Here is a 26,391-nt window from a genome sequence, read left to right as displayed (position 1 = left end):
GAAAACTATCCGTATTTTCTATCCTGGGTCGGTAACACTGCTGGTGGACAGAATTGTCCCCGAGGTATCGTTCGCCCAGTTAAAGCGATGAAATTCGTTTCTTCGCTTCGATAAGTGTGTATGTGCGATGTATGATAGTGAGCATGCGTGCGTGAGTGCTTCACGAACTCTACAACGTGTTGAAAGGTCTCAGTCAGAAAAATGTAACAACTTAGCCGGCTATTGAACCACTCTTTTTTGGGAGTGGAGATTTAGCCGACTGGTTCTGTCTCAGGCCTCTCAGCTAGGCGACTGATGCCGTATGTTGTGGGTTCGAATCCGATTGAAAACTATCCGTATTTTCTATCCTCGGGTCGGTAACACTGCTGGTGGACAGAATTGTCCCCGAGGTTATCGTTCGCCCAGTTAAAGCGATGAAATTCGTTTCTTCGCTTCGATAAAGTGTGTATGTGCGATGTATGATAGTGAGCATGCGTGCGTGAGTGCTTCACGAACTCTACAACGTGTTGAAAGGTCTCAGTCAGAAAAATGTAACAACTTAGCCGGCTATTGAACCACTCTTTTTTGGGAGTGGAGATTTAGCCGACTGGTTCTGTCTCAGGCCTCTCAGCTAGGCGACTGATGCCGTATGTTGTGGGTTCGAATCCGATTGAAAACTATCCGTATTTTCTATCCTGGGTCGGTAACACTGCTGGTGGACAGAATTGTCCCCGAGGTTATCGTTCGCCCAGTTAAAGCGATGAAATTCGTTTCTTCGCTTCGATAAAGTGTGTATGTGCGATGTATGATAGTGAGCATGCGTGCGTGAGTGCTTCACGAACTCTACAACGTGTTGAAAGGTCTCAGTCAGAAAAATGTAACAACTTAGCCGGCTATTGAACCACTCTTTTTTGGGAGTGGAGATTTAGCCGACTTGTTCTGTCTCAGGCCTCTCAGCTAGGCGACTGATACCGTATGTTGTGGGTTCGAATCCGATTGAAAACTATCCGTATTTTCTATCCTGGGTCGGTAACACTGCTGGTGGACAGAATTGTCCCCGAGGTTATCGTTCGCCCAGTTAAAGCGATGAAATTCGTTTCTTCGCTTCGATAAAGTGTGTATGTGCGATGTATGATAGTGAGCATGCGTGCGTGAGTGCTTCACGAACTCTACAACGTGTTGAAAGGTCTCAGTCAGAAAAATGTAACAACTTAGCCGGCTATTGAACACACTCTTTTTTGGGAGTGGAGATTTAGCCGACTGGTTCTGTCTCAGGCCTCTCAGCTAGGCGACTGATGCCGTATGTTGTGGGTTCGAATCCGATTGAAAACTATCCGTATTTTCTATCCTGGGTCGGTAACACTGCTGGTGGACAGAATTGTCCCCGAGGTTATCGTTCGCCCAGTTAAAGCGATGAAATTCGTTTCTTCGCTTCGATAAAGTGTGTATGTGCGATGTATGATAGTGAGCATGCGTGCGTGAGTGCTTCACGAACTCTACAACGTGTTGAAAGGTCTCAGTCAGAAAAATGTAACAACTTAGCCGGCTATTGAACCACTCTTTTTGGGAGTGGAGATTTAGCCGACTGGTTCTGTCTCAGGCTCTCAGCTAGGCGACTGATGCCGTATGTTGTGGGTTCGAATCCGATTGAAAACTATCCGTATTTTCTATCCTGGGTCGGTAACACTGCTGGTGGACAGAATTGTCCCCGAGGTTATCGTTCGCCCAGTTAAAGCGATGAAATTCGTTTCTTCGCTTCGATAAAGTGTGTATGTGCGATGTATGATAGTGAGCATGCGTGCGTGAGTGCTTCACGAACTCTACAACGTGTTGAAAGGTCTCAGTCAGAAAAATGTAACAACTTAGCCGGCTATTGAACCACTCTTTTTGGGAGTGGAGATTTAGCCGACTGGTTCTGTCTCAGGCCTCTCAGCTAGGCGACTGATGCCGTATGTTGTGGGTTCGAATCCGATTGAAAACTATCCGTATTTTCTATCCTGGGTCGGTAACACTGCTGGTGGACAGAATTGTCCCCGAGGTTATCGTTCGCCCAGTTAAAGCGATGAAATTCGTTTCTTCGCTTCGATAAAGTGTGTATGTGCGATGTATGATAGTGAGCATGCGTGCGTGAGTGCTTCACGAACTCTACAACGTGTTGAAAGGTCTCAGTCAGAAAAATGTAACAACTTAGCCGGCTATTGAACCACTCTTTTTTGGGAGTGGAGATTTAGCCGACTGGTTCTGTCTCAGGCCTCTCAGCTAGGCGACTGATGCCGTATGTTGTGGGTTCGAATCCGATTGAAAACTATCCGTATTTTCTATCCTGGGTCGGTAACACTGCTGGTGGACAGAATTGTCCCCGAGGTTATCGTTCGCCCAGTTAAAGCGATGAAATTCGTTTCTTCGCTTCGATAAAGTGTGTATGTGCGATGTATGATAGTGAGCATGCGTGCGTGAGTGCTTCACGAACTCTACAACGTGTTGAAAGGTCTCAGTCAGAAAAATGTAACAACTTAGCCGGCTATTGAACCACTCTTTTTTGGGAGTGGAGATTTAGCCGACTGGTTCTGTCTCAGGCCTCTCAGCTAGGCGACTGATGCCGTATGTTGTGGGTTCGAATCCGATTGAAAACTATCCGTATTTTCAACCATTCTCTTACCAAATCAATAATAAAAATCAGTGGTCACAGTGCAAACTTTGAAACTAGAAAAAAAAATAACCTAACATACTATGATATTTGAAATTCAAAATGGCCGCCATCCCTGTGTCTAACTCTAAAGCAAAATTTTCAATTTTCGAAACTAAGATAGTGAAACTCTCTCTTACACCAAGAGCTTCAAAATGAGCCCCCACAAGTAGTAGATCAGAATAGAAAAGTATAGTAACAGTATCCGAGGTGCATTCTACCACAAGAAAACTGAAATGTATGTAATGCATATGCTATGCCAGGTGATGTACCGTTTACATAATCACTGTTCTGTTTCCTATACAGATGATGAATAAAGAATTTAAAGGCACAGTCAATAAGAAACCGGCACGAGAAGATGGACAATTTACAATTGCCCTGGACACAAGCTGTAAATTATTCAAGTGAGTTGATTGTCATTGCATTTTCAATTTGATGTTTTCTCAAACTGATGCTAATAATCATACCTTTAAAAGGAGATCAAGGTAGACAGTATGTGAAATTCTTGTCACTGGGAGGTGTGTGACAGAAACATCGCAGCTTTTCTACTCTCAGGAATGACAGATTCTGTCTTGCAAAAGTAGTTATTTATCTATTGTCTGAACTGATGCCCCCTAGACAAGAGTTTTCACCCAAGAATACTAAGTACAACATGAATTGTTATAGAATCTACAAAAAGTTCCAAATAGAAATTAGAAATATCAGTTTAATTAACCCTTTTCCTGCCAAGTCGGTGAAAATCCGCTTGAAATTCGGTGTAGCTAGAATCTGAGCAGCCACAGCCGTTATCCTGCCAAGGCGGTGGAAATCGGGCTACTTTTTGGTACCCCCTTTCCTGCCTAGTCGACGGAACTACGTGTAGCAAACCCTTGCTCACGCTAGGGGTCGTTCGAGGACAGGTTTTGGGCGAGGAACGGCGTTTGCTCTCGAAATGGGTTCACAGAGAGTCCAACGACAGGAAAGGTGCGGAAGCTACCCAGCCAGTCCCCCACCCCGGTGGGGGACTGGTTTTTTTTGGGGGGACGAGTAGCGTACTTGGCAGGTTAGCACGTTGACGTATTCTAGCGGAGTTTGGGGTAACTTGGCTCTGAGGCACTACATAGATTGCGGCCGAAATTGACCGCTCGGCAACGCTAATCTGTAAGGCAACCGCCTAAGACCGCCTCAGCTGGCGGTGCAATTTTTTGCCAATGGTGCGAGACGAAAATCACGGACTTGGTCCTGATTGACGGGAAGTGCGGACGGATTGACGGACTCGGCTTTCTCGAAGGCAACCGCCTAAGACCGCCTCAGCTGGCGGTGCAATTTTTTGCCAATGGTGCGAGACGAAAATCACGGACTTGGTCCTGATTGACGGGAAGTGCGGACGGATTTGACGGACTCGGCTTGATTAGTCCCTGACATGGAACTGATCCGAACGGACTTGAGCGACATTTGTGAAGGGTAACCACCGCTTTTAACCGACTTGTTACCTTCTCGAAAAGACTACCCACTCAGATGTCGGACGTTGTCGGCTGCACTTGGCTCTAGATGTTCAAGCCGTGCAACGAAACACACCGCCTCAGCCTTGCCATTCAGGAACATGGCCTCAAAATTTGATACCATTGTTCACCGACTTGGCGGCTGCGGTTAGGTGCGTGAACCGTTGTTCACCGACTTGTTACGCCTATGTTGTCCCTGTGAAGTTCGGCTAACGGCCGAGTCTAACGGGAGTTGGCAGACCTGTGTTTGGTTTATACCGTAGTATGACCGACTCAGGTAGAGGTACCTGTCGGTATATTCCGAGTTTTACGCACTCGGGCGTCAATGACGGGTCGTCATCACCGCTGATGACGTAGACGTGCTGGCCACGTTATTTGAAGGAGCCATGTTTGCCCAACGGACGAGGCCGAGACAGCCGTTGACAATTTTGGCATCCTTCATCTTTGACCGCCTTAGTGGGTAAGCCGCTCGGCAGGCGACGGTTATGACCTAAACAAGCCGCTGAAGCACTGTTCGTTGCCGTACAAGAACGAGACGGCCAGTCCATTACTGCTTAATGGGCAATCTGTCGGGTTGGCTTGTCACCGACTTGGATGACAATACGCCCTGCGCAGGCGTACTTAGAAGGGACATGAGGTTAAAGATACGGGTTTCCCACCCGTACTAAACATGGGCTTGGGGCAACGTCCTTGGGTGGCAGGTGCGCATGCCACGTACCCAGCTGGACGGAATGTCAAGTTGAGATGCTAATGACATTGACTATGTTATGCTAAGTGCTCGATTGATTTGCATCGCAAATGAGTATTATTAGCATATCAAATGGTGCGGACAGGCAATTTACATGACGGGTAGGAATGTCAGCGCCGGTTGGTGGACTGATTGCCGTAGGTCCATTATAATAACAGGTGGATGCATATATTAACACCCCTGCGTCCAATCATGTCCAGGGCTTTGTTTCCTGTGGCTTTAAAAGGGAGGGACCTGCTAGTCTGTCGACACTGTTCCAGACATGAGCTTGACGGACCGCAAAAGTTTTCTGAAGGCGAGCAGACGACTGAAGCTCAAAGATGCAGAGTCTCCGGGGCGGTTAGTGGTAGCGATCGTTGTGATGTCCCTAGTAAACGTTCTAAGAAGTCGGGCAAGAAACGCTCCCGTAAGGCGAAGCCATCTCCGGCTGAAAAACCCAGTGGTAAGCGTAAACGTAAGACCGATCGTTCTGCCGATGAGGATGATGACGGGTCACCGGTTGCAGTGGTTCTCACCCGGCTGCTCCGGGAGAGACTACTTCACCTGCAGAGACTACATCTGCTCTTGTGGGAGATACTTCACCTGCACAGACTACGTCTGCTGCTGCTAGTGAGACAGTGAGTAATGAGACGGCTGATGCCATTGGTTCTCCCCCGGCTGCTCCGGGAGAGACACCACCTGTTGCTACTATGAGCCCTCATCCTGCGTCAGGAGAGGTTCCTGTGCCCAGTGCGAAAGAGCTTGAGTCCTCGTCATCAGCAGAGGCTGCCGAGCCCGCTCCTGCCATAGTTTCGTGTGCTGCGATGTCCCCGCCGAAAAAGATAGTGCGGAGGGTTCGTTATCAGGATAGCCCACTGATTTTGAGCCAGATATGATCCTTGATGCCGCTACGGGCGAGTTCAGGCCCAGACGCCCAGACGACGGTGATATCACCGCTGAGTCCGACTCGGAGGTTGGAGGTTGACGAGGATGCGGCAGAGGACGATGACTTTTATGACAGGCAGTAGTAGGTGAGGCAAGCTCTGACGACGATGATGACGCTGCTGCTGTGTTGGCGGAGGACGACACACCTCCTGTCTGGCGTATGTCGGAGACTACCGATGCTAATATATTTGAGGAGACCGATTTTGACCATGAGAGAGGACCGACTTTCACCTTGCCCAGCCACGCCCGTGAGCTCGATTACTTTTTTAAGTTTATTCCAGCTACACTGATCAGATTGGCCAAGGACGAGACTAATAAATACGCCAAATTCCACCAGCGACATATCGCTAGGAAAATAGATAAATACTGGCGTAACGCTGACTACCGAGAGGTGCAGGCGTTCATTGGCGTCTTAGTCTGTATGGGTATCGACCGTAAATCATCAGTGGAGGATTATTGGTCTAGCGATCCCTTTCTGAGAAACCAGGGTATTTCTACTGTGATTACCCGCAGTCGCTTTCAGCAGCTTATGCGATACTTTCATCTGGCAGACCCAGAGAACGATCCACGTCGTGATCCTGATGAGGCACGCCGCCGACGTCGGTGTCAGGAGGATCCCCTGTATAAAATCAATCCATGGATGGAGCCCATAGTTGACCGGTGCGTAAATAATTATAAGATGGGTAGAGAGATCTCCATCGACGAGGGCATGGTGCGATTTAAGGGCCGTTCTAAATTTAAGCAGAGATTACCGCATAAGCCTGATCGAGACGGTTTCAAGATATGGCAGCTGTGCGACTCCACCACTGCATACATAGCTAACTTTGCACCGTACCTAGGTGTGAATATCGGGATCGGACTGATGGGAGACGGCAGGAGCGAGGTGTGGTGAAAAGAATTACGATGGAGCTGGTCCAGCCATTCTGTGGATATAATCACAGCCTATTCTGTGATAGCCTGTTTAGCACGGTCGTTACTGCTAGAGAGCTGATGGAGACCGGGATCTACATGGTCGGGAGTTTCAACCGCCGTAATCGTCGCACCATGCCCCCTCAATTAATTCCGCCGGGTAAGAGGAAGCGCCTTCCTCTGTCTGTTGGGGATATGAAAGCCACGACCAGAACGGACTCTCGTCTTAACATCACTGCTTATCAGGATAGTAACGCTCAGGTGCTGATCTTGAATACGGTCTATCCACCCTTGGAGTGCGTGCCAGTGGGGGAGGGAGACGAGCGGCGACAAGTGCCTCTGTCGCTGTATAATTATCGCCGGTACATGGGAGGCGTCGACCGAGCCAACCAGAAGCGCAAGTACTTTCACACTGGGCGCAAGAACCACAGATGGTGGACATATCTGGCATGTTACCTGATTGATGTTGCCCTGGTAAATGCATATATATGCTTCAAGCATGTACACCCTGATAGTAAGCTGACCCATAAGATGTTTCATCTGCGTGTCGGGAAACAACTCATTGGCGGTTATTGTGGGCGATCGCAGCCCAGTGTGAGAGAGGTCGAGGCCACTGTTTCTCTTGCCTCGTACATCAATCCACAAAATCAGCCGATGCACGTTGTCAGCCGTTTGGAGGGGCGGCAGAAATGCTGTAAAGTATGTAGCAGAGAGGGTAAGACCACTGCGAGCGGACGACTGTCTGAGACGTCCAAAGGATGTAGTCTGTGCGGGGTTCATCTTCACGAGGGCGAGTGTTTTGCGGCTTTTCATCATCGCATGATGCTACGAGGTAAGAGGAGCATTGGCGTGCAGACCTCTACTCACACAGCCCCGACGACATCCATCAGCAGAGAACCCGACGTAAATAACGGACAGGGGACAGCTTCGCCTAACAGTGGCTTGACTGTATTCTGAACACGGACCATGATCACATTTTGAGCACGGTTGTGCCGTTTGTTTGTGCTTTACGATCCCGCTGATTGTAAATTGAAACACGGATTATTTTGTACAATCCCCGATTGTAATCTTTGTAACACGGACCATGCACTCGGACGTCGAGACAGACTCTGAGATTATTATTCGGCATAATGTAAATTATTCCCGAATAAAATACTATCTATGGATCGCATATTTTCGTTTTGTTTTGTTTGTTTAGACGGATTATTTTGTACAATTCCCCCTATTATAATTTTGAAACACGGATCTGCCACCCCGATTGTAATTTTTGAAACACGGACCATGCACTCGGACGTCGAGACAGACTCCGAGATTTATTGTTCGGCATAATGTAAATTATTCCCGAATAAAATACTATCTATGGATCGCATATTTTCGTTTGTTTTGTTTTTACCCCCACTTTCGTTTTTGGCAGATCCGTAAGGACGCTATAGTAATGGATGAACGTGCGTTGTATCACGTGGGAGGGGCACAGCCCAACGGAGGCTGTGCTCGTGCGACGTAGACGTTGTACCAACCATCTGTCGTTGGGGTTAGTGCATAGAGCAGTTGCACTGTCCAGAGCTAAGGTGGTACAAAACTGCACCTTAGTAACAACTGCACAACTAACGTGTTAGGAAACGGTAACACTAACGAGCTAAGTGTTCACTGAACTGGCCAAACTACGTACACGCCTTCCTTCAATGGCGGAACTATGTCGTTGACACTACGTCAAAAGCAGACTGCAATGTGCGACTCTTCCAAGTCGTTCAAGGTACGTGGCCAAGTGACACAACCCAGGGGAAACAGGACAGGTTTGAGGGTGCTCCCGCACCCATAGCACTAACCCTGGGTCTTCTACTAACCACGAGAGAGGTGACGTTTCCCCGGTGTGGCCGTGCGTGCCGGCGAACGAGCTTTACTTCCGCGAAAGTAAGCTAGAAAAGGGCATAAAAGTGCACGTCCCCCGGGGCAAACAACGCCCGTGACCTCGTCATTTTCTGGACACAACCTCATCAGCGGTTGCCCCTCTATACGGGCATGCAAAAATTTTGAAGTCTAACACGTATATGGTCGGTAATCGTACCCCGAAAATGCGGTATTTTCCCGCCAAATGCCTGGCAGGAAAGCGTGCAGGAGAGCCTATCTTCTGTAGACACGGAAAAGGGGGCCGGTTTTGACCGACTCGGCAGGATAACGGACAGGGGCGCTCGGCAGGAAAAGGGTAATCATTTCATGTATGATGTAGATGTCAGTGATCAGCAAAGATGCCATCGTGATTTCTAACATTTCAGAGCTCTTTCTGACAAAGAAGCAGTTTTATTGACACATGGTGACAGCCTGGATAAAGTTGCTGAGGATTTCAAAGTCATTGCCAAGTCGGGTGACCTCATTGCAGGTTAGTTATATTGAAGGTCTTTACACTAATGTCTTCCAATCAGGAAACGGTTTCCACTAACAATTGGATTCATTTTAGACTGTGGTTTTGTTTACACTTGTAAAATATGACAAGGATGTGCCCAAAGCTAATGTAATCCTTACCAAAGAAGAGATTTGATGATCGTTCAGTTTCAACCCTCTGTCCAGTGTGAATCCCAATAATTAGTTCCAGAGACCAGCTCTGGAACTGTTAGTTTTTGCTCACTTTCTTCTTCTTTCTTTCTTGCTTGCTTTCTTTCTTTCTTTCTCTATTTCCGGTATTACTATCATAGAACATGCTATACACAAATTTTACCTTAATTACCCAGAATGCATTGCGACACGCCTATGATGTCATCGCTCAACTCGGACGGGTTTTACGGGCATTTCTTGTGTGTTTATTAATTTATTTTTTATTCTGCATTGCTCGACTATCATATTGCGTTCAGCTATTAATAATTCTAGCTTTTTTCGCTTGTTTTTTGTTGCTTTTTGATTTTATTTTCTCTAAATACTCGCCGTACGTGGCGCTATACTGTTTCGCCCGAATGTAACAATGGCGGCACATAAGATGGCTTCGCTCGCATAGACAGAGAAAATTAAGCTTTCCCTAAATTTACAAGGGCGGCTGGGTACATCGTGTACCTAGGCGAGGTGGGTGTGCTCGAAAACGAAGGTCAATGCAAAATTTGGATTCAAATCGGCTGTTTTGGCGGAGAAACTGCCCGCCGTATTTCTGAGGAGCCACCAGCGGTTTTTTCCCGGTTTTTCCTATATCAGTCTGCGAGGCCGTTAACACACAGGCCGGTAACACACAGCCGTCACCGCACCGGCGCCGCCATGCGTTGGCTGCACGTTAAAGCAGCTCAACTTTCCATGATCAAACGGTCAGTATCTCGTGAAAACAGCGACATTGCAATGAAAATTGTTTTAGTCTGTGCTTTTAATCAAATGAAAATGCATGTGGCCTCGGTTTTCAATTTCAACGGCCTAGGTCCGATGTTTCCTCTCGTCTGATCATCGTCGTAAACCACGCACCTCTTTACGGCAACAACTCAGCGCTACCCGTCAAGCGATTGATTTTTGCGTAGATCAGCGGAGCGAAAATTATTGCTCTGGCTCGCGAGAATGTCGTCTGATATACATTTCCGTGCGTTGTCGCCCCCGTATGTATCTGTTTCGTTTTTACCGTACATGTAGGCATTTGTAATCTGTGGACTGCCTTGCTTTTTTTTAGTTGTATATCATTGTGTTTACTGCTAGCAGCCCTGTAGGTACGTGCTTGAATATTAAAATCCAAAGCACTCTTTCATTCTGCACCTATCTTTGTCACACATTTCTCTGTTTCTTCCGCTGCTCTGGTCTCTGGAACTTCGCTTTTGCTTGCAAATGCTTTCTAGTTTATCTTGGTTTAGACAGATCGTGAAGAATCAACACTATTTTTCACTTTTAGGCATTGCTAATGAAAAGAAACGACTCTATGGTGTTCAGTTCCACCCAGAAGTTGATCTGACCGAGAACGGCCAACAGATGTTGAAGAATTTCCTCTATGATATAGCAAAGTGTAGTGGAACATATACGATACAAAGTCGACAACAAAGCTGTATTGAAGAAATCAAAAAAGTCGTTGGCTCCCATAAAGCTTTGGTAGGTTAAATCATTTTAAAATGATACTTTCCTTCTTTGAATAAAATACATTAATATTTAAGGAAGTATACACCTAGAAAATGAAAGACTTCAATTTTGCACAAACTTTCCTTAAGGAATCTTTCAAAATCAAGAATAAAAATCGGGGATCACCGTTGCGAATTTTGGTACTAGAAAGAGATTTACCAATATTTAAAATTCAAAATGGCGGCTATCCCTGTGTTAACTCTCTGGAGAAAAATAAAATTTTTGAATTAAAAAAAAAAACCAAGCCACTACAAAGGTTTCTTAACAAGAGCTTTAAAATGAACCCTTACAAGTGATATATCAGAAAAGAATTGTAAAAGTGTCCGAGTCCGAATCATGAAGTCCTTAGGCATGTTCTACATGGTACAAGGATTCAGGCAAGGAAAACGCCATTGACCAAAAATGGACCAGTTAGTTGTACAGGAGGTATACATAAAGTTATACTGTGTTTCTGAAATGGAGAATACCATAGTGTGGATTTGACTTACATGCATTATGTAGCAGTCTACAAGCTTTGTAAACAGAATTATTATGATCCAAAGCAGTGTTCCTTTACATGAAGCTGTTGACATTTCTGCTATCCTTGAAATATGATTGCTGTAGTTCTTTTTAGAAAACCTTTCCTGATGACACGCAACTGTCTTGATATCTAGTACACAAACTTTGCAAAGATCATATGTAGTTCATGTGTCTGGTATTAGATCTACTTGCAGAATTTCCATGGTACATCTGAAGAACAACAGGCTCAGTTATTATATGACAATAATCATATATTTTGGGGGGCTTTCTTACTGTATGAAACACCTGAACCCCCTAGGATCATGGTGATTTGTAAAATTGCTGATTTTGGATGTAGGATTTGTCAGGTCTAGGGAATATTGTTTATGCTCAAGTTCAATGGGCATTTCTTTGTTCTTTTTGTTCTGTAAAAGGCCCTGGTCAGTGGTGGTGTGGACTCCACGGTGTGTGCCGCTCTCTTACACAAAGCCCTAGCAGATGAACAGGTCATAGCCGTACACATAGACAATGGTTTTATGAGAAAGAATGAAAGCCAAGATGTCGTGGAGTCTTTGAACAGTTTGGGACTAAAACTGAAAGGTAAGAGGAAATAATTTTGTGGATTTGAAATTTCAACTAGTAGTTAAACATCTTGAAGAGTTGTTGGCTGTGAAAATTTTGTTTTAAAATGAGTCTGCATGGTAGGCCCAAAGAATATTGTAAAAGTTTGAGTTAGGATATCAGCTCTCAGGCAAACTTTATCTCAGTGATAATATTGAAATAATAGAGAATGATGTTAGTAATATCTGTAGATAAGGTTTGTCAGGTTCATTCTTGCAGATGTATGTGATTTTTAGTCCCCAGGACACCGTCCAGGGGGACTTATAGGTTTGGTCATGTCCGTCCGTCCGTCCGTCCGTGCGTGCGTCCGTCCGTTCACGCAGATATCTCAGAGACGCCTGAAGCGATTTCGTTCAAACTTGGTACAAGGATAGTACCATACCTCATACAGATGCACGTGGATTGTTTCACAATGCGATCAAATTTGGCCGTGGTAGAGGACTTTTAGTTTTCACCTCCATAGACTCCCATGTATAAGGCAGACCATAGACTCCCATGTATAAGGCAGACCATAGACTCCCATGTATAAGGCAGTCCATAGACTCCCATGTATAAGGCAGTCCATAGACTCCCATGTTTAAGGAAGTCCATAGACTCCCATGTATAAGGCAGTCCATAGACTCCCATGTATAAGGCAGTACATAGACTCAGTGTTCTCCCCAGGATTTTTTTACAAGAGGGCGAAGACGTGGTGCAAAGCACCACAAGCGACCGCGTAGCTTTTGAAAAACAGAGATTAAAATGGTGTTATTTGGTGGCACTTGGGGAGTATTTTTTTCAGATTTTTTTCGTATAAAAAACTCAAAGGAAAAGAAATCTGAGACGGTGTTCCACAACTTTTATTCCAGTTCAGTGATTTCAATGAAGATTACATTTTTTGAAAACGAAAACATAAGCTTAGCGACAGACATACATTTATTCATCGATGTCAAAATTATCACCGTGCACCATAGCACTCACGTGTTCTCATCCTCCGGCGGAGCCTAAAAAAGGTCGTTTTGCTTTGGGAAGGAATACACAAGCGAAATTCTAACCTCCTATAAAATCTTCAGTGTACTCTGCTGTCCTTGGTTCGGCTCAAGCTCCTTGGCATGTTTACTCAGCTATAAAGTCGGTTACCTAATGCACAGTCCCTATGGAGGGACCGTGGCTAACGATACGTTACGGCCTGAGCCATGCAAACATGGCTGCCATCGATATGAGTTGCACATGGGCTTATGATCTCGGATGACATCACAAACTCGCGAGATTTGCAAGATCGATGAGAATTACGTTTGCAGCCTGCAGGATCGACGATCACACTTGCATTTTGCTTGTAAATCACTGTCAACTTTTTTTTCCCGTACATTTTATTGTTTTATTTTTCAAAAAAAATAAATCTTTTCATTCTGGCTAGGGGGCGCTCGGAATTTACAAGAGGGCGCCACGCCCCTGTTACCTTGTTCAGGGAGAACACTGGACTCCCATGTATAAGGCCAAGAAAATAAAAATTTAGTTTCTCATCGTATTCATATTGCAAAAAGGATGCACTGACACAGTTTTTAGTCCCCACAGATAAAGTCCAGGGGGCTCAGAGATTGGGTCATGTAAGTCCATGAGTCCATCCACGTGAGTCCATCTGTTCACGCAGATATCTCAGACACTTTGACAAAATGTCATGACCTTTGACCTCGAACATACATATTTGTCCATAACTCAGTAACCACAAGTGGTAAACCTTTCATATATGGTATGATGGGACACCCTATGACGCCACATATTATACCTCATTAATTATGTGCATATCTAATTTTGAGCGAGCCAATAGATCTAGAGGTCTGATTTTTGGTATATATGGATAACTTAGCAATACAATTTTTTTGACAAAATGTCACGTGACCTTGGTGACCTTTAACCTCAAATATACATATTTGTCCATAACTCAGTAATCACTAATGCTACACCCTTCATATTTGGTATGATGGGACACCTTATGACACCACATATTTACCCATTAATTATGGGCATATCTAATTTTGAGCGAGCCAATAGAGCTAGAGGTCTGATTTTTGGTATGTAGGGATAACTTAGCAATACAATTTTTTTGACAAAATGTCACGTGACCTCGGTGACCTTTGACCCCAAATATACATATTTGTCCATAACTCAGGAACCACAAGTGCTACACCCTTCATATTTGGTATGATGGGACACCTTATGACGCCACATATTGTACCTCATTAATTATGTGCATATCTAATTTTGAGCAAGCCAATAGAGGTAAATGTATGATTTTTAGTATATAGGGATAGACTATAGGATAGAAATTTTTTGACAAAATGTCATGTGACCTCGATAGCCTTTTACCTAAAATACACGATTATGTCAATAAATAAGTAACCACAAGTGCTATGTCCTTTATATTAGTAGGATGGGAGACCTTATGACAACACATGCTTTACCTCGTTAATTATGCCCATATATAATTGTGGGCAAGCCAATAGAGCTAGAGGTCTGAATTTTGGCATATATGGATTAATTAGCAATACAATGTTTTTTTTTCAAAAATGTCACGTGACCTTGATGACCTTTGACCTTTAATATGCATATATATGCATAACTCAGTAACCACAAGTTCTTACGCTTCAATTTTGATAGGATAATAGACCTTAAGATGTCACATCTTGTACCTCATTTATTATGCACATATGTATTTCTTGGCAGGCCAATACAGCTAGAGCTTTGATCTTTTTTCCCGATTTAGAACCATAACTTAGACATGCCTCTTCTTTCAAATTGGGAACAATGACATAGACCTATGTGTCCATAGATCTGAACATATACACTTTAGTGATACTTCTTAATGACCTCATTTCCCTGCCCCCTCAAGACTAATACTCCTATTACAAGTGGGGACTATGTCATTGTCAATGACTTGTTTGTATGATTGCCATCAAGAATGTTGTTTATGAAGGTTGGTTCTGATTCTGTATATTGTAATATATGTATTTACAATTGTGTATGGCAGTTATGCATTTTACAATGCAACAACAATGTTATTTATGCATATCGATTCTGATACCATACATTATATGTACCTATTACAGTTGTATATGGAGGGCATACATTTTACAATGCAACGACAACGATACCAGTGATAAAAATAATCCATCGGCACGGAAACGAGTCACCAAGACGCTGAATGCCACTGCATACCCCGAAGATAAAAGAAAAATCATTGGAGATACTTTTATGAAAATTGCTGATGATGTTTGCTCTGAACTGAACTTGAAACCAGATGATGTCATTCTTGCCCAAGGTGAAGGTCGCATTCACATATAATTTCAGTGTTTCCTGTCTAAAAGATTACAGTATAGTTACAACCATCTTCCAGCCATGTTTGTGTATTGCATGATCTGAATATCAAAATTTACAGTGCACATGTTCGTCCATACATGTACACCAAATATTGACTTTGGATACAATTAATACATTTTGAGTCGGTTTAACCTGTTCACCCCTACGTCCCTGTAAACAGGTCCACAATCACCACTGAAAACAATGAGTTCAGACCAAACCATGGTAGTGAAAGGGTGTATGATTTCTATTGATATTATACCTTCTTCACTGACAGAAAAAAAAAACATTTCTGTTTATGTGTAGGACACCTGTAGCTCTGGTCTTTGTATGCAATCAACTTTTAGGTCAAAGGTTAAACATTTTGTTTGTTTGTGTTTTAGGTACTCTTAGACCAGATCTGATTGAAAGTGCCTCTGAGTTAGCCAGCGGTAAAGCAGACGCCATCAAGACACACCACAATGATACTGAGTTGGTTAGACAGTTACGTCGGCAAGGTAGAGTTGTTGAACCACTGAAAGACTTTCATAAAGATGAAGTGAGAGTCCTTGGAGAAGATCTGGGTCTTCCTTCTGATATTGTATACAGACATCCATTTCCTGGTAAGTATTATCAATAATGTATTGCTGATATAATACACAGACATCCATTTCCTGGTAAGTATTATCAATAATGTATTGCTGATATAATACACAGACATCCATTTCCTGGTAAGTATTATCAATAATGTATTGCTGATATAATACACAGACATCCATTTCCTGGTAAGTGTTATCAATAATGTATTGCTGATATAATACACAGACATCCATTTCCTGGTAAGTGTTATCAATAATGTATTGCTGATATAATACACAGACATCCATTTCCTGGTAAGTATTATCAATAATGTATTGCTGATATAATACACAGACATCCATTTCCTGGTAAGTGTTATCAATAATGTATTGCTGATATAATACACAGACATCCATTTCCTGGTAAGTATTATCAATAATGTATTGCTGATATTGAACATTGCAAGCAGCAGCATGAATTTAATTAAGCAATAAAGTGCCCTCAGTGATGGTATAACACAAAATTTTGACGAGTTCATGATATATATGCACGAGCAATAGCGAGTGCCTATATGTCGTGAACTGGTCAAAATCGAGTGGTATACCGTCACTGAAGGCGCTTTATTGCTTTTATATCATAATAGTATATTTAAATTCTGGCATGGAATGTCTAAAAAGGATTTTTGCACTTGCCAAGAGTTTGCACGTGTGCCACTCCATTATATTTCGAGAATATGCCACGGATCATTTCACGTCTCAACCAATCAGATTGCTGCATTTGCGCCATCAATATACTGGTATGATATAATATGTTGTCATGCAATGATTACACCATACAGCCTCACAACACTCCTCCAGAAATGTTGTAATTGTCTGCTGTAATCAAGGACAAGGGAAACGTGCTATGGTGATTCAGAAAAACAAGTTAATTAAATTATTACACAATAAAAAGCAATGTTCTTTGATACAGCATAAACAGACAATTCATAGATAGCCAAGGATAAAGCCATGCATAAAGGGTAGGATACATGGTTTTAGAGAAGGATACAGAAGTGAATATGTAATTTCAGCCTGAGTTACATGTGACATAAGACTGACCTTTGACCTGAGTTACAGGTGATATGAGACAGACCTTTGACCTTCACAAGATAATAATAATACTGTAACATTTTATGTATAGAATCTGTTCTTTCATGTATTTTTTTATTGCTAATCAGGTCCTGGTCTTGCAATTCGTGTGATTTGTGCTGAAGAACCTTATTTGAATAGTGATTTTAATGAAACTTGTCACTTGATCAAACTCATCGTAGACTTCTACAATGCTGAAAATAAAGTAAGTAAACAAGAATTTGGCAGATGTCATTACTGTTCATGATGCAAAAAAATTCATAATGAATGAACAGTGTCTGACTAAAGGCATGCATTCATATGCATTCATATTTAGAAGTCAAGAAATATTCCCAATGTTATGTAATTCTGTCTTTTCTGTGATTTATTTTTACAGCTGCAATCCTATTGAGGCAATCCCATCTGAGGACAGCAAAAATATTACTTGTGTTCCAATATCATTCACCGATCTTCCCAAATCTTAGCAAAACAAGTCATCGTTGATGACACAGTCCCCACTTGTTAATGGGTGCTTGATTACAGGTCCTCAGAGAGGATAGAGTCCTCTTCATTAGGTCTGTGATAAAAATACTTTTGAATAAATTCGCTTATACATGTCTGAGTTGTAGTTCAGGACATGAAAAAATCGTAATAAAATGGCCACATGGTGGCCATATTGGATCGAATCACAAAACAAATCAATGTGCATATGTATGACATAGGTCAATGTCCTTGTACCAACTTTGATTAAAATTGGTTGAAATATGTGCCTGATTATGGCTTTGTACATGAAAAAATCATAACAAAATGGCCGCACAGCAGCCATATTGGATCGTATCACAAAACAATTAACATGCATATGTATGACATTGGTCAATCTCCTTGTACCAACTTTGAATAAATTTGCTTGATACATGTCTGAGTTATGGTTCTGGACATGAAAAAACGTAATAAAATGGCCACACGGCGGCCATATTGGATCGTATCACAAAACAAGTCAATGTGCATGTGTATGACATAGGTTGATGTCCTTGTACCAAGTTTGAATAAAATTGGTTGAGATATGCCTGAGTTATGGCTCTGTACATGAAAAAATCGTAACAAAATGGCCGCATGGCGGCCATATTGGATCGTATCACAAAAAAAATGATGTGCATAGCTATGACATTGGTCAATCTCCTTGTACCAACTTTGAATAAATTTGCTGATACATGTCTGAGTTATGGTTCTGGACATGAAAAAACGTAATAAAATGGCCACACGGCGGCCATATTGGATCGTATCACAAAACAAGTCAATGTGCATGTGTATGACATAGGTCGATGTCCTTGTACCAAGTTTGAATAAAATTGGTTGAGATATGCCTGAGTTATGGCTCTGTACATGAAAAAATCGTAACAAAATGGCCGCACGGCGGCCATATTGGATCGTATCACAAAACAAATTGATGTGCATACCTATGACATTGGTCAATGTCCTTGTACCAACTTTGAATAAAATCTGTTGAAACATGCCTGAGTTATGGCTCTGTACATGAAAAATTGTAATAAAATGGCCGCCTGGCGGCCATATTGGATCATATCACAAAACAAATTGATGTGCATATGTATGACATAGGTCAATGTCCTTGTACCAAGTTTGAATAAAATCGGTTGAGATATGCCTGAGTTATGGCTCTGTACATGAAAAAATCGTAACAAAATGGCCGCACGGCGGCCATATTGGATCGTATCACAAAAAGAATTGACGTGCATATCTATGACATTGGTCAATGTCCTTGTACCAACTTTGAATAAAATCAGTTGAAACATGCCTGAATTATGGCTCTGTACATGAAAAATCGTAATAAAATGGCGCCTGGCAGCCATATTGGATCGTATCACAAACAAATCGACGTGCATCTGTATGACATATGAAGTAATCCTTGTACCAAGTTTGAATGAAATCGCTTCAGGCATCTCTGAGATATCTGCGTGAACGGACGGACGCACGACACACGGACGCCATGACGCACACACACACGCGACATGACCAAACCTATAAGTCCCCCTGGACGGTGTCCGTGGGGACTAAACACTGTGGACATCGTACAAATTTACTAACAGTTTATTTAATTTCCCTACAATTCTCACATCAAAAATTGTTTTATTCCAAATAGTACTTGCTTTTTCAACATTTCTGTTACAGCGTTTTGTTAAGGCCTAAATCGGGATAAATTTTACTGGCATTGCCCAGTCATGCTATAGTGGTTCCCCTCAGAATATCATTAAAAGAAGAGGACAACAGAAATGATACTTAGGTCCCCACACAATCTCCTTAAACCGTAGCAATAATTCTGCCCCCTCTCCTCCTCCCTGCTTTAGATGATCTACTTTCCATTTAAAACAATTTCAAAAAATTCAGTAAGGTATGTTTACGCCACAAAATACTTTTATTTTGTCATCGGAGCATGTGACATATTTTCAAAGCTAATGCATTATTTTGTCTGGATGTTTTCAGCTCCAAACTGATATATTATTTTGTCTTGATATTTTCAGCCCCAAACCCAGATGAGTCATTTGAAAAGTAGCACAACAAGCCAAGAAAGAGAATTGCTTCGGAAGATTAGTCATACAGATGCAATAACAGCCACACTTCTACCAATCAAAACAGTGGGTGTACAGGTAGGTGTTGTAACAGCCTCCATAAAGTTCTCTCACAGTCAATAGTTGGGTGGTGGCAAATGTTTTAACAGCCACACTTCTACCAATCAAAACAGTGGGTGTACAGGTAGGTGTTACAGCAGGCCCGGGATTAAGGTTCCATAAGCTGTATCTTTTGGCTATTTTTTCAGAACTTTAATTTTGTGGTTTCCCTTCACTGTCTGCATTGAATCCCTAAACTGTAATTTAATGCCAACTATTTAGCATATCAACACAACCTATATGAGTATAATCTACATTGTTATTGTTGAAAATTGTATTCAAGTCCGGACTAGAATTCATTTGTAAACAATAAACAATGATCACTACACACATACAAGCTGTGTTGATGAAAATAACACTCAAAATTTCAGCATGACAAACGGATTAGGGTCAGACATAGTAGTTGATATACATAAGCAGAATGCTGAAAAACTTGCCACAATTACAGCTTATGTCCCTTTAACTTGCCCGCATTGAAAAGTGGGATGGTAGGCAAGAGGTAACAGCCAAATTTTTCTCACTCTCCAACATCTTGTTGTAACCAATCAATGTGATACAGGATTATTTTATTGAACGTGGAGATAGATTTTTGCACAAAAATGGGAAATACCTTTTTGAATAGTGAAAGGAAAGAAGCTTAAATCAAGCTGTTTTTGGATATTTGTTATACAAATGAAAACTTACTGGATCAGCTATGATCTTACGAGATCTGTTAATGGTCACTTTAGACCAGAATTTTTAATTGCAAACGGTGTTATTTGATACATTCTATATACCTTATCATGCTATTTTTGAGATTATGTTGAATTTGGCGTACAGTTAGTTAGGTAGTAACATATCTAGTGTACTTGCAATAAACTACAAGCAATGTTTAGTTTCCTGAGATAGAACATCACCCTAACTCTCTTTGCTGGAGATTCATTGTTTATCTAGGGTTCACAGGATCAAGGGGGAAAGTCACTATCTTTTTCAAATGTTAAGATGTTACATTGTCAATCATTAGAGCTCTACTCACATCTTGAGTATAAACACAACAGGTAAATATTGTGATGACATAATTACTAGTTTGTACAAGGAATTAAGTTTTCCCATGCAATTCTCATTATATCTACAAGCAAGAGGGTGTATAGATGTAATGTTTGCAAATGTAAAATGTTTCAGTTAATAGAACACCATGAACAGTTGCTTACATGCAACAAAAATAATTGAAATAATTTGAAAAGATGGTGACTTTGTCCCTTTTAGACAAAGCTCAACACTGATATAATGTTAGATAACCGCTTATAATTTGTACCAGGAGATTTTAAACTGTTCCTGTTCTTAGTCAAGAATGAAAATACGATATAAAATTTGGAATGCAGAAACAAAATTTTAATTTAGTCAAGTGGCTGTATTGCAGGCAGTTCTTCATGCATTTACATTGTACAATTCTGTAAGATTATCTTGTTTCTTCACTTCAATAGGGTGATTGTCGGACCTACAGTTACGTTGTCGGTCTGTCGAGTGACAATCCACCAAACTGGAATAATCTAATGGAGCTTGCAAAGCTCATTCCCAGAATATGCCACAATGTAAACAGGTAATTCATTATTTTATTTATCTTCCTCCATAGACAGACCCAGCTGTGGTATTTGCACAAAATATCACTGACTTGATTTATGAACATTAATGCCATTGATATTAAATATTCATATAATTTGATGATGTCATGATAAGGCCTTGAAAAACACAGTCATGATGGTGTTTTATGATATTTGTACTGCTGAAATTCATTTGTTGACCTTTGCTTCCTGTGGCACACTATTCAAATTACTTGATACGGATCATGGAGATGACGCCGATGGACGCCGTAACCTCAGTCATACCACCAATGTGTTCAACACATTTGCATATATTTCCCCAGGCATCGGTTTGTGATGACATTCATGTCACACATGAACAATCTTAGTCATGTCTCTGAAAATCACAACTTTAGAGACTTCTTATTCCATTCCAAAGTCAACTAAGAGAGGTGTTAATTTAATTTTATTTGTTTGACAAATACACACACCTTTTGCATAAACGCACCCACTATTATTGAGTTATGTTTAGATTCACTTTGCACCTCTAAATCTTTATAATAACAGAATAGCCATTTTGCCTTTTTCCAGGTGCTATATGGGAATTCTGTTTATTGTTTTCCGGTTGCTATCAAGATGTTCTGTTCATCGTTTTTTTTTAAAGCAAAAACTAACAGAAAGCTATATTGGCTACTGGGTTGCTTGTTAACTTTATGCTGTCATAAACGATTGTTTGTCGTGTTCTTGTCTCCAGAGTGGCTTACATTTTTGGTGGTGCTATTAAGGAAAATATCACTGACGTCACTCCAACTTTCCTGACATCTGGTGTTCTGAGTACATTAAGACAAGCTGATTATGTTGCTCATAAAGAACTCCGTGAAAGTGGTAAGTTTAGGAGATTTCCTCACTGTATAGATTATTGTTAACTTTTGATGAGCTAGGGAGGCTTATGTAATTTCTGTAACCTGTTCACCCCTAATTCCCTGTGCAGAGGTCCACATTCACCGTTGTTAATAGTGAGTATAGACCAAACCATGGAAGTGACAGGTTTGAATCAGAGATTCTTTGTAACAATATGTTTGCAGTATCAGGAAAGAATGTATTCAAAATAAAATCATAACTGTGATATCTGAAGAGATGAGTTGGCTATCAACTTGGGGTAGAATGAGCCTCGGGGACAGATATTCAGACTCTCAAATTTCTACAATTCTTTTGTGATCTACCACTTGTTGGGGCTCATTTTAACACTCAAGAAAGAAAAACTTTGACCGGCTTAGTTTTTTGAAAAGCTAAAATTTTATTTTTACCCCATAGAGTTAACACCGGGATGCTTGCCATTTTGAATTTCAAATATCACAAAATGTTGGGTAATTTGATTTGCTGGTTCCAAATATTGCGCGGTGACCCCTGATTTTTATTGTTGATTTGGTAAGAAAATGGTTGAAAGTTTCATTCAGAAAAGATTGAGCAAAAGTTTGTCTTTCACTTTCAAGGCATATACTACCTCAATCCAAGTAAAAAAATCTTGTAATGCTTCCATTTTCTAATTTTTGTCACCTCTCATTTGATTTTAGGATATAACAAGAGAATCAGCCAGATGCCCGTAATTCTTGTACCCCTTCACTTTGATCGTGATTTGTCACCGCGTCAGCCATCTTGTCAAAGATCTGTGGTCATACGTACTTTCATCACAGCAGACTTTATGACTGGAGTTCCAGCAGAACCCGGCAAACATCTCCCGGAAGAAGTCGTCGAGAAGATGGTGTCGGAGGTTAAGAAAGTTCCAGGAATTTCTCGAGTTATGTATGATTTGACATCAAAGCCACCAGGGACTACTGAATGGGAATAAAGAAATCGTCTGTTTTTGACAAGGATAAGTCCACAAATAAATATTGATGAAATGATCTCAAAATCTTCCTTTGCTCTAAGGAATGAAATGCATGTTTTTATTTACATTTAATTTTTTCCAAAGATTCACGCCCCTGTTTCTGAAATTGAGTCGTATTTTTTTCTTAGAAATATCTCTGGGATGTTTTTTACGACAGCGGAACTATTCTTGTAGGGCATTTATTTGATGTATACCTGTGAGATGAATTGTCGGTAGGTGATAGATATTGTCAGTACCGTTTTCTGAAATTTTTGGTCAATAAATGAAATAGAGTTCCGTTCATTGTCTATATTTCAAGGAAGTAAGATGTCTGTTTCAAAAATCTGTAAGAATTGTTAGACTTGCTCTCAGTCAACCCCTATTCTGACAGACGGCATTATTTGAAGCAGTAAAACGTTACAGCAATATAACTCACAATATCATTTTTGAATTCTGTTCGATAAAATTGGATTTTAATAGACTGCATTAATGTGTCAATTCAACTAGACTATTTATTTCATACAGGCACTTTTTAAACAAATGTTTTTTGCAGAAGGGTACATCCATGTTATGTCCATAAACACCTTTTTTCAGATATTACATATTGATTTAGCAATATTTCCTGTCCAAAATATGCTCATAGAACTCACAATATTATCAAAAGAAATAAACTCCCTTCAGTTAGACTCTTCCATAATTACGTACAGCAATGAAATTTCACTTCTTGATCAATTGTTCCGGGCATTGACACCAAGACACTCCCATCTATGTACAGTATCCCATGAATTGTATTTTCAAGTTGGAGTCAAGTGACAACAAAAAACAAAGAAACTACAGAGGGTATATTTAGGATCTTTGGTTTGAAATGTTAACATTTTGAAGTATCTCACCGGCATTTATCTTTGTCATAATGATTATACACTGACCTACAGTGAGACTGATAGTCAACTCGAACTCTGTTTTCAGTGTTTGCTGATTTATAAGAAAGTTTTAATTCTAGATGTGGTTTAATGTTTAAATTTACTGCCTTTACGATATTTTTACAAAACCACCGTAGTTTTAAATACAGTCCAGGGTTAAGATACATTTAAGGAAATATTTTTTGACCGTTAGAAATAAAAGACATAAGACTTATTTACAAAGCCAGCAATTTTGTGAATATCTGACACTTTGTTGCAGGTATTTCAGTCAATTAAACCTTCTTTAAGTTTTGGATGATAGTATTTGATTGAATTGAAAACTGATAGCCATATGCACCTATCCAATGTCTTGTCAATTCTTTGCTTTCACAGTACTCACTAATTAGTTAAGGAGATAATGTACCTTCCTAAACATCGCTTTAAATGCAAAAATAGTCATTTAAAGTGTCTTTGCAGAACCCCTAGTACCAAAGTTTGAGATCATTTGGTGTAGCCTGTTTTCTTCCAATCTAATTATGCAACAGATGTATGAATTACACACAAAGTGAATGTAGAGATATTTCACTTCCGTCACACAAAAGTATTAGTTTTACACCTTTTTAAAGTTTTGCTGAAATCATGTCACACTGTACATGCAAATCACATGATGTGATGTCACAGCGTACTTGCAAATCACATGATGTGATGTCACAGTGTACATGCAAATCACATGTGATGTCACAGTGTACATGCAAATCACATGTGATGTCACAGTGTACATGCAAATCACATGATGTGATGTCACAGCGTACATGCAAATCACATGTGATGTCACAGTGTACTTGCAAATCACATGATGTGATCTCACAGCATACATGCATATCACATGATGTGATCTCACAGCATACATGCATATCACATGATTTGATGTCACAGTGTACATGCAAGTACATGCTCAATGCATAATTCATTAGGAAGCTTACATAAAATGCCCCGTTTACGGTGTTTTATGTTGTGGGTTGGTAAGGATCTGCATAGTCTTTAGAAGTGACTGCATTTTAAAATTCGTATGTACATCAGCACAGGGCATGTCTTCACATTCTGTATAGTTTTCAATGTATCATTGCATTTCATATGAGGCACATCTGATGGGCATTTGACACTCATTAGACTGTGAGATCACATGCAATATTTATTAAGGTGCCATAATTTTCAAGTTGGAGCTAAGTGACAGCAAACAAACAACAACAAGATGGCGGGTACCATATATTTAGGATCTATGATCAGAAAAAATATTAACTTTTTACTATAGATGTGAAGACTTACTGGCTGTATGTCCAAGAAACACAGAATTTGACAGTTCATGAACCTCTGCCGTACAATTTGAATTTTTAAATCACTGAAATTACACAACTTTGCAATAGTCAGCTGTTCATTTTTATGAACATTTATCCCTATCAGGCTGAACATAGAAGTTTTTTTCTTTTTGTTGTATGATTTTGAAATAAAAAGGTGACGTGGCATTCCTTATTGTATTTTTCATTTTCCTCAAAATTTGGCATTGTAAGAAATGGAACCAGGTGAAGATAAAACATTTGGCTTTAAAGCTCTGATGGACTTACTTCAAGGCAATGTACAAAAGCACAAGAAAGACATTATTTGTCACAGCCTTGTATTCTTTTTAACTCCAACTTTCAGGTCTAATTTTAGGCTAAACTTTAACTGCCCATTCCTTACATTTCACATGTGGGATAATCTTACTATGTAAATTCTTTTATTTGACCAGTGATTTTTGAATTGAAATAACAGGAGTCATGACAATGTGGTGTATAAGCTTTCCTAATTCATATTAAAGGACACTTTATATTGGCTGTTATAAGTGATTTAGTTACAAATGAGTTGCCAGCAACCAATAAAATGCTTTGATGTAAATGTGTACCTGTCAATTAATATGTAAATATCACTCTATTTAGCATGTTTTGATCAAATGAAATTTATCCAATGCCATATAATGATTGATATGTTAATGGTTTACTGGTTTTTGTCACTCTGACATTGTCAAGTGTTGTGTGATTCTATTCTCATTTGTTAATTTGGATATTTTGAACACATGCCATGTGATCTGGTCAACCTCGGCAATTTGCATATTATAGATGTATTCACCTTCTAATGACCAGGTCAATGGCCCAATCAACAGACTTATATGAACATCTGCAGCTGATTGGCTGATGCATCGTCCAATCAAAAACAGCCTTTCAAAAGAGTTGTTGACCTCTGAAATGTCATTTTATTTTAATTGTGCCTTACATAATTTTTGTCTGAATAAACTTTTTAAAAAAATCAGTGTGATTTTATAATATCAAAAATACACTTTGCCTTCTATGTATTTGTTCAAAGCATACGACGTGTATATTTTATTCTGGTAGATTTTGCCTACTTTATCTCTTGTGCAGACTAAATTGCTG

At 40.7% G+C, this 26,391-nt stretch overlaps 1 protein-coding gene across 1 annotated transcript in view; it reads left to right on the top strand.

Annotated features, from left to right (window-relative positions):
• LOC139137698 (GMP synthase [glutamine-hydrolyzing]-like) overlaps positions 1–26,294 on the top strand; it is a 33,083-nt gene extending 6,789 nt beyond the window's left edge. Inside the window, 12 exon segments of the mRNA XM_070705927.1 lie at positions 2,972–3,069; positions 9,001–9,104; positions 10,578–10,771; positions 11,731–11,896; positions 15,004–15,051; positions 15,054–15,215; positions 15,637–15,855; positions 17,028–17,143; positions 19,455–19,580; positions 21,065–21,180; positions 21,915–22,045; positions 22,735–26,294. Of these exon segments, the coding sequence (XP_070562028.1) occupies positions 2,972–3,069; positions 9,001–9,104; positions 10,578–10,771; positions 11,731–11,896; positions 15,004–15,051; positions 15,054–15,215; positions 15,637–15,855; positions 17,028–17,143; positions 19,455–19,580; positions 21,065–21,180; positions 21,915–22,045; positions 22,735–23,009 (1,755 nt within the window). The 3' untranslated portion in view covers positions 23,010–26,294.
• Positions 26,295–26,391: the final 97 nt, after the last annotated feature.

The sequence above is a fragment of the Ptychodera flava genome, chromosome 7 (assembly GCF_041260155.1).
Source record: "Ptychodera flava strain L36383 chromosome 7, AS_Pfla_20210202, whole genome shotgun sequence".
Classification (NCBI taxonomy): Eukaryota; Metazoa; Hemichordata; class Enteropneusta; family Ptychoderidae; genus Ptychodera; species Ptychodera flava.
The sequence above is the reverse complement of the archived record's forward strand: the minus strand, read 5'-3'. Positions and strand labels throughout refer to the sequence as shown.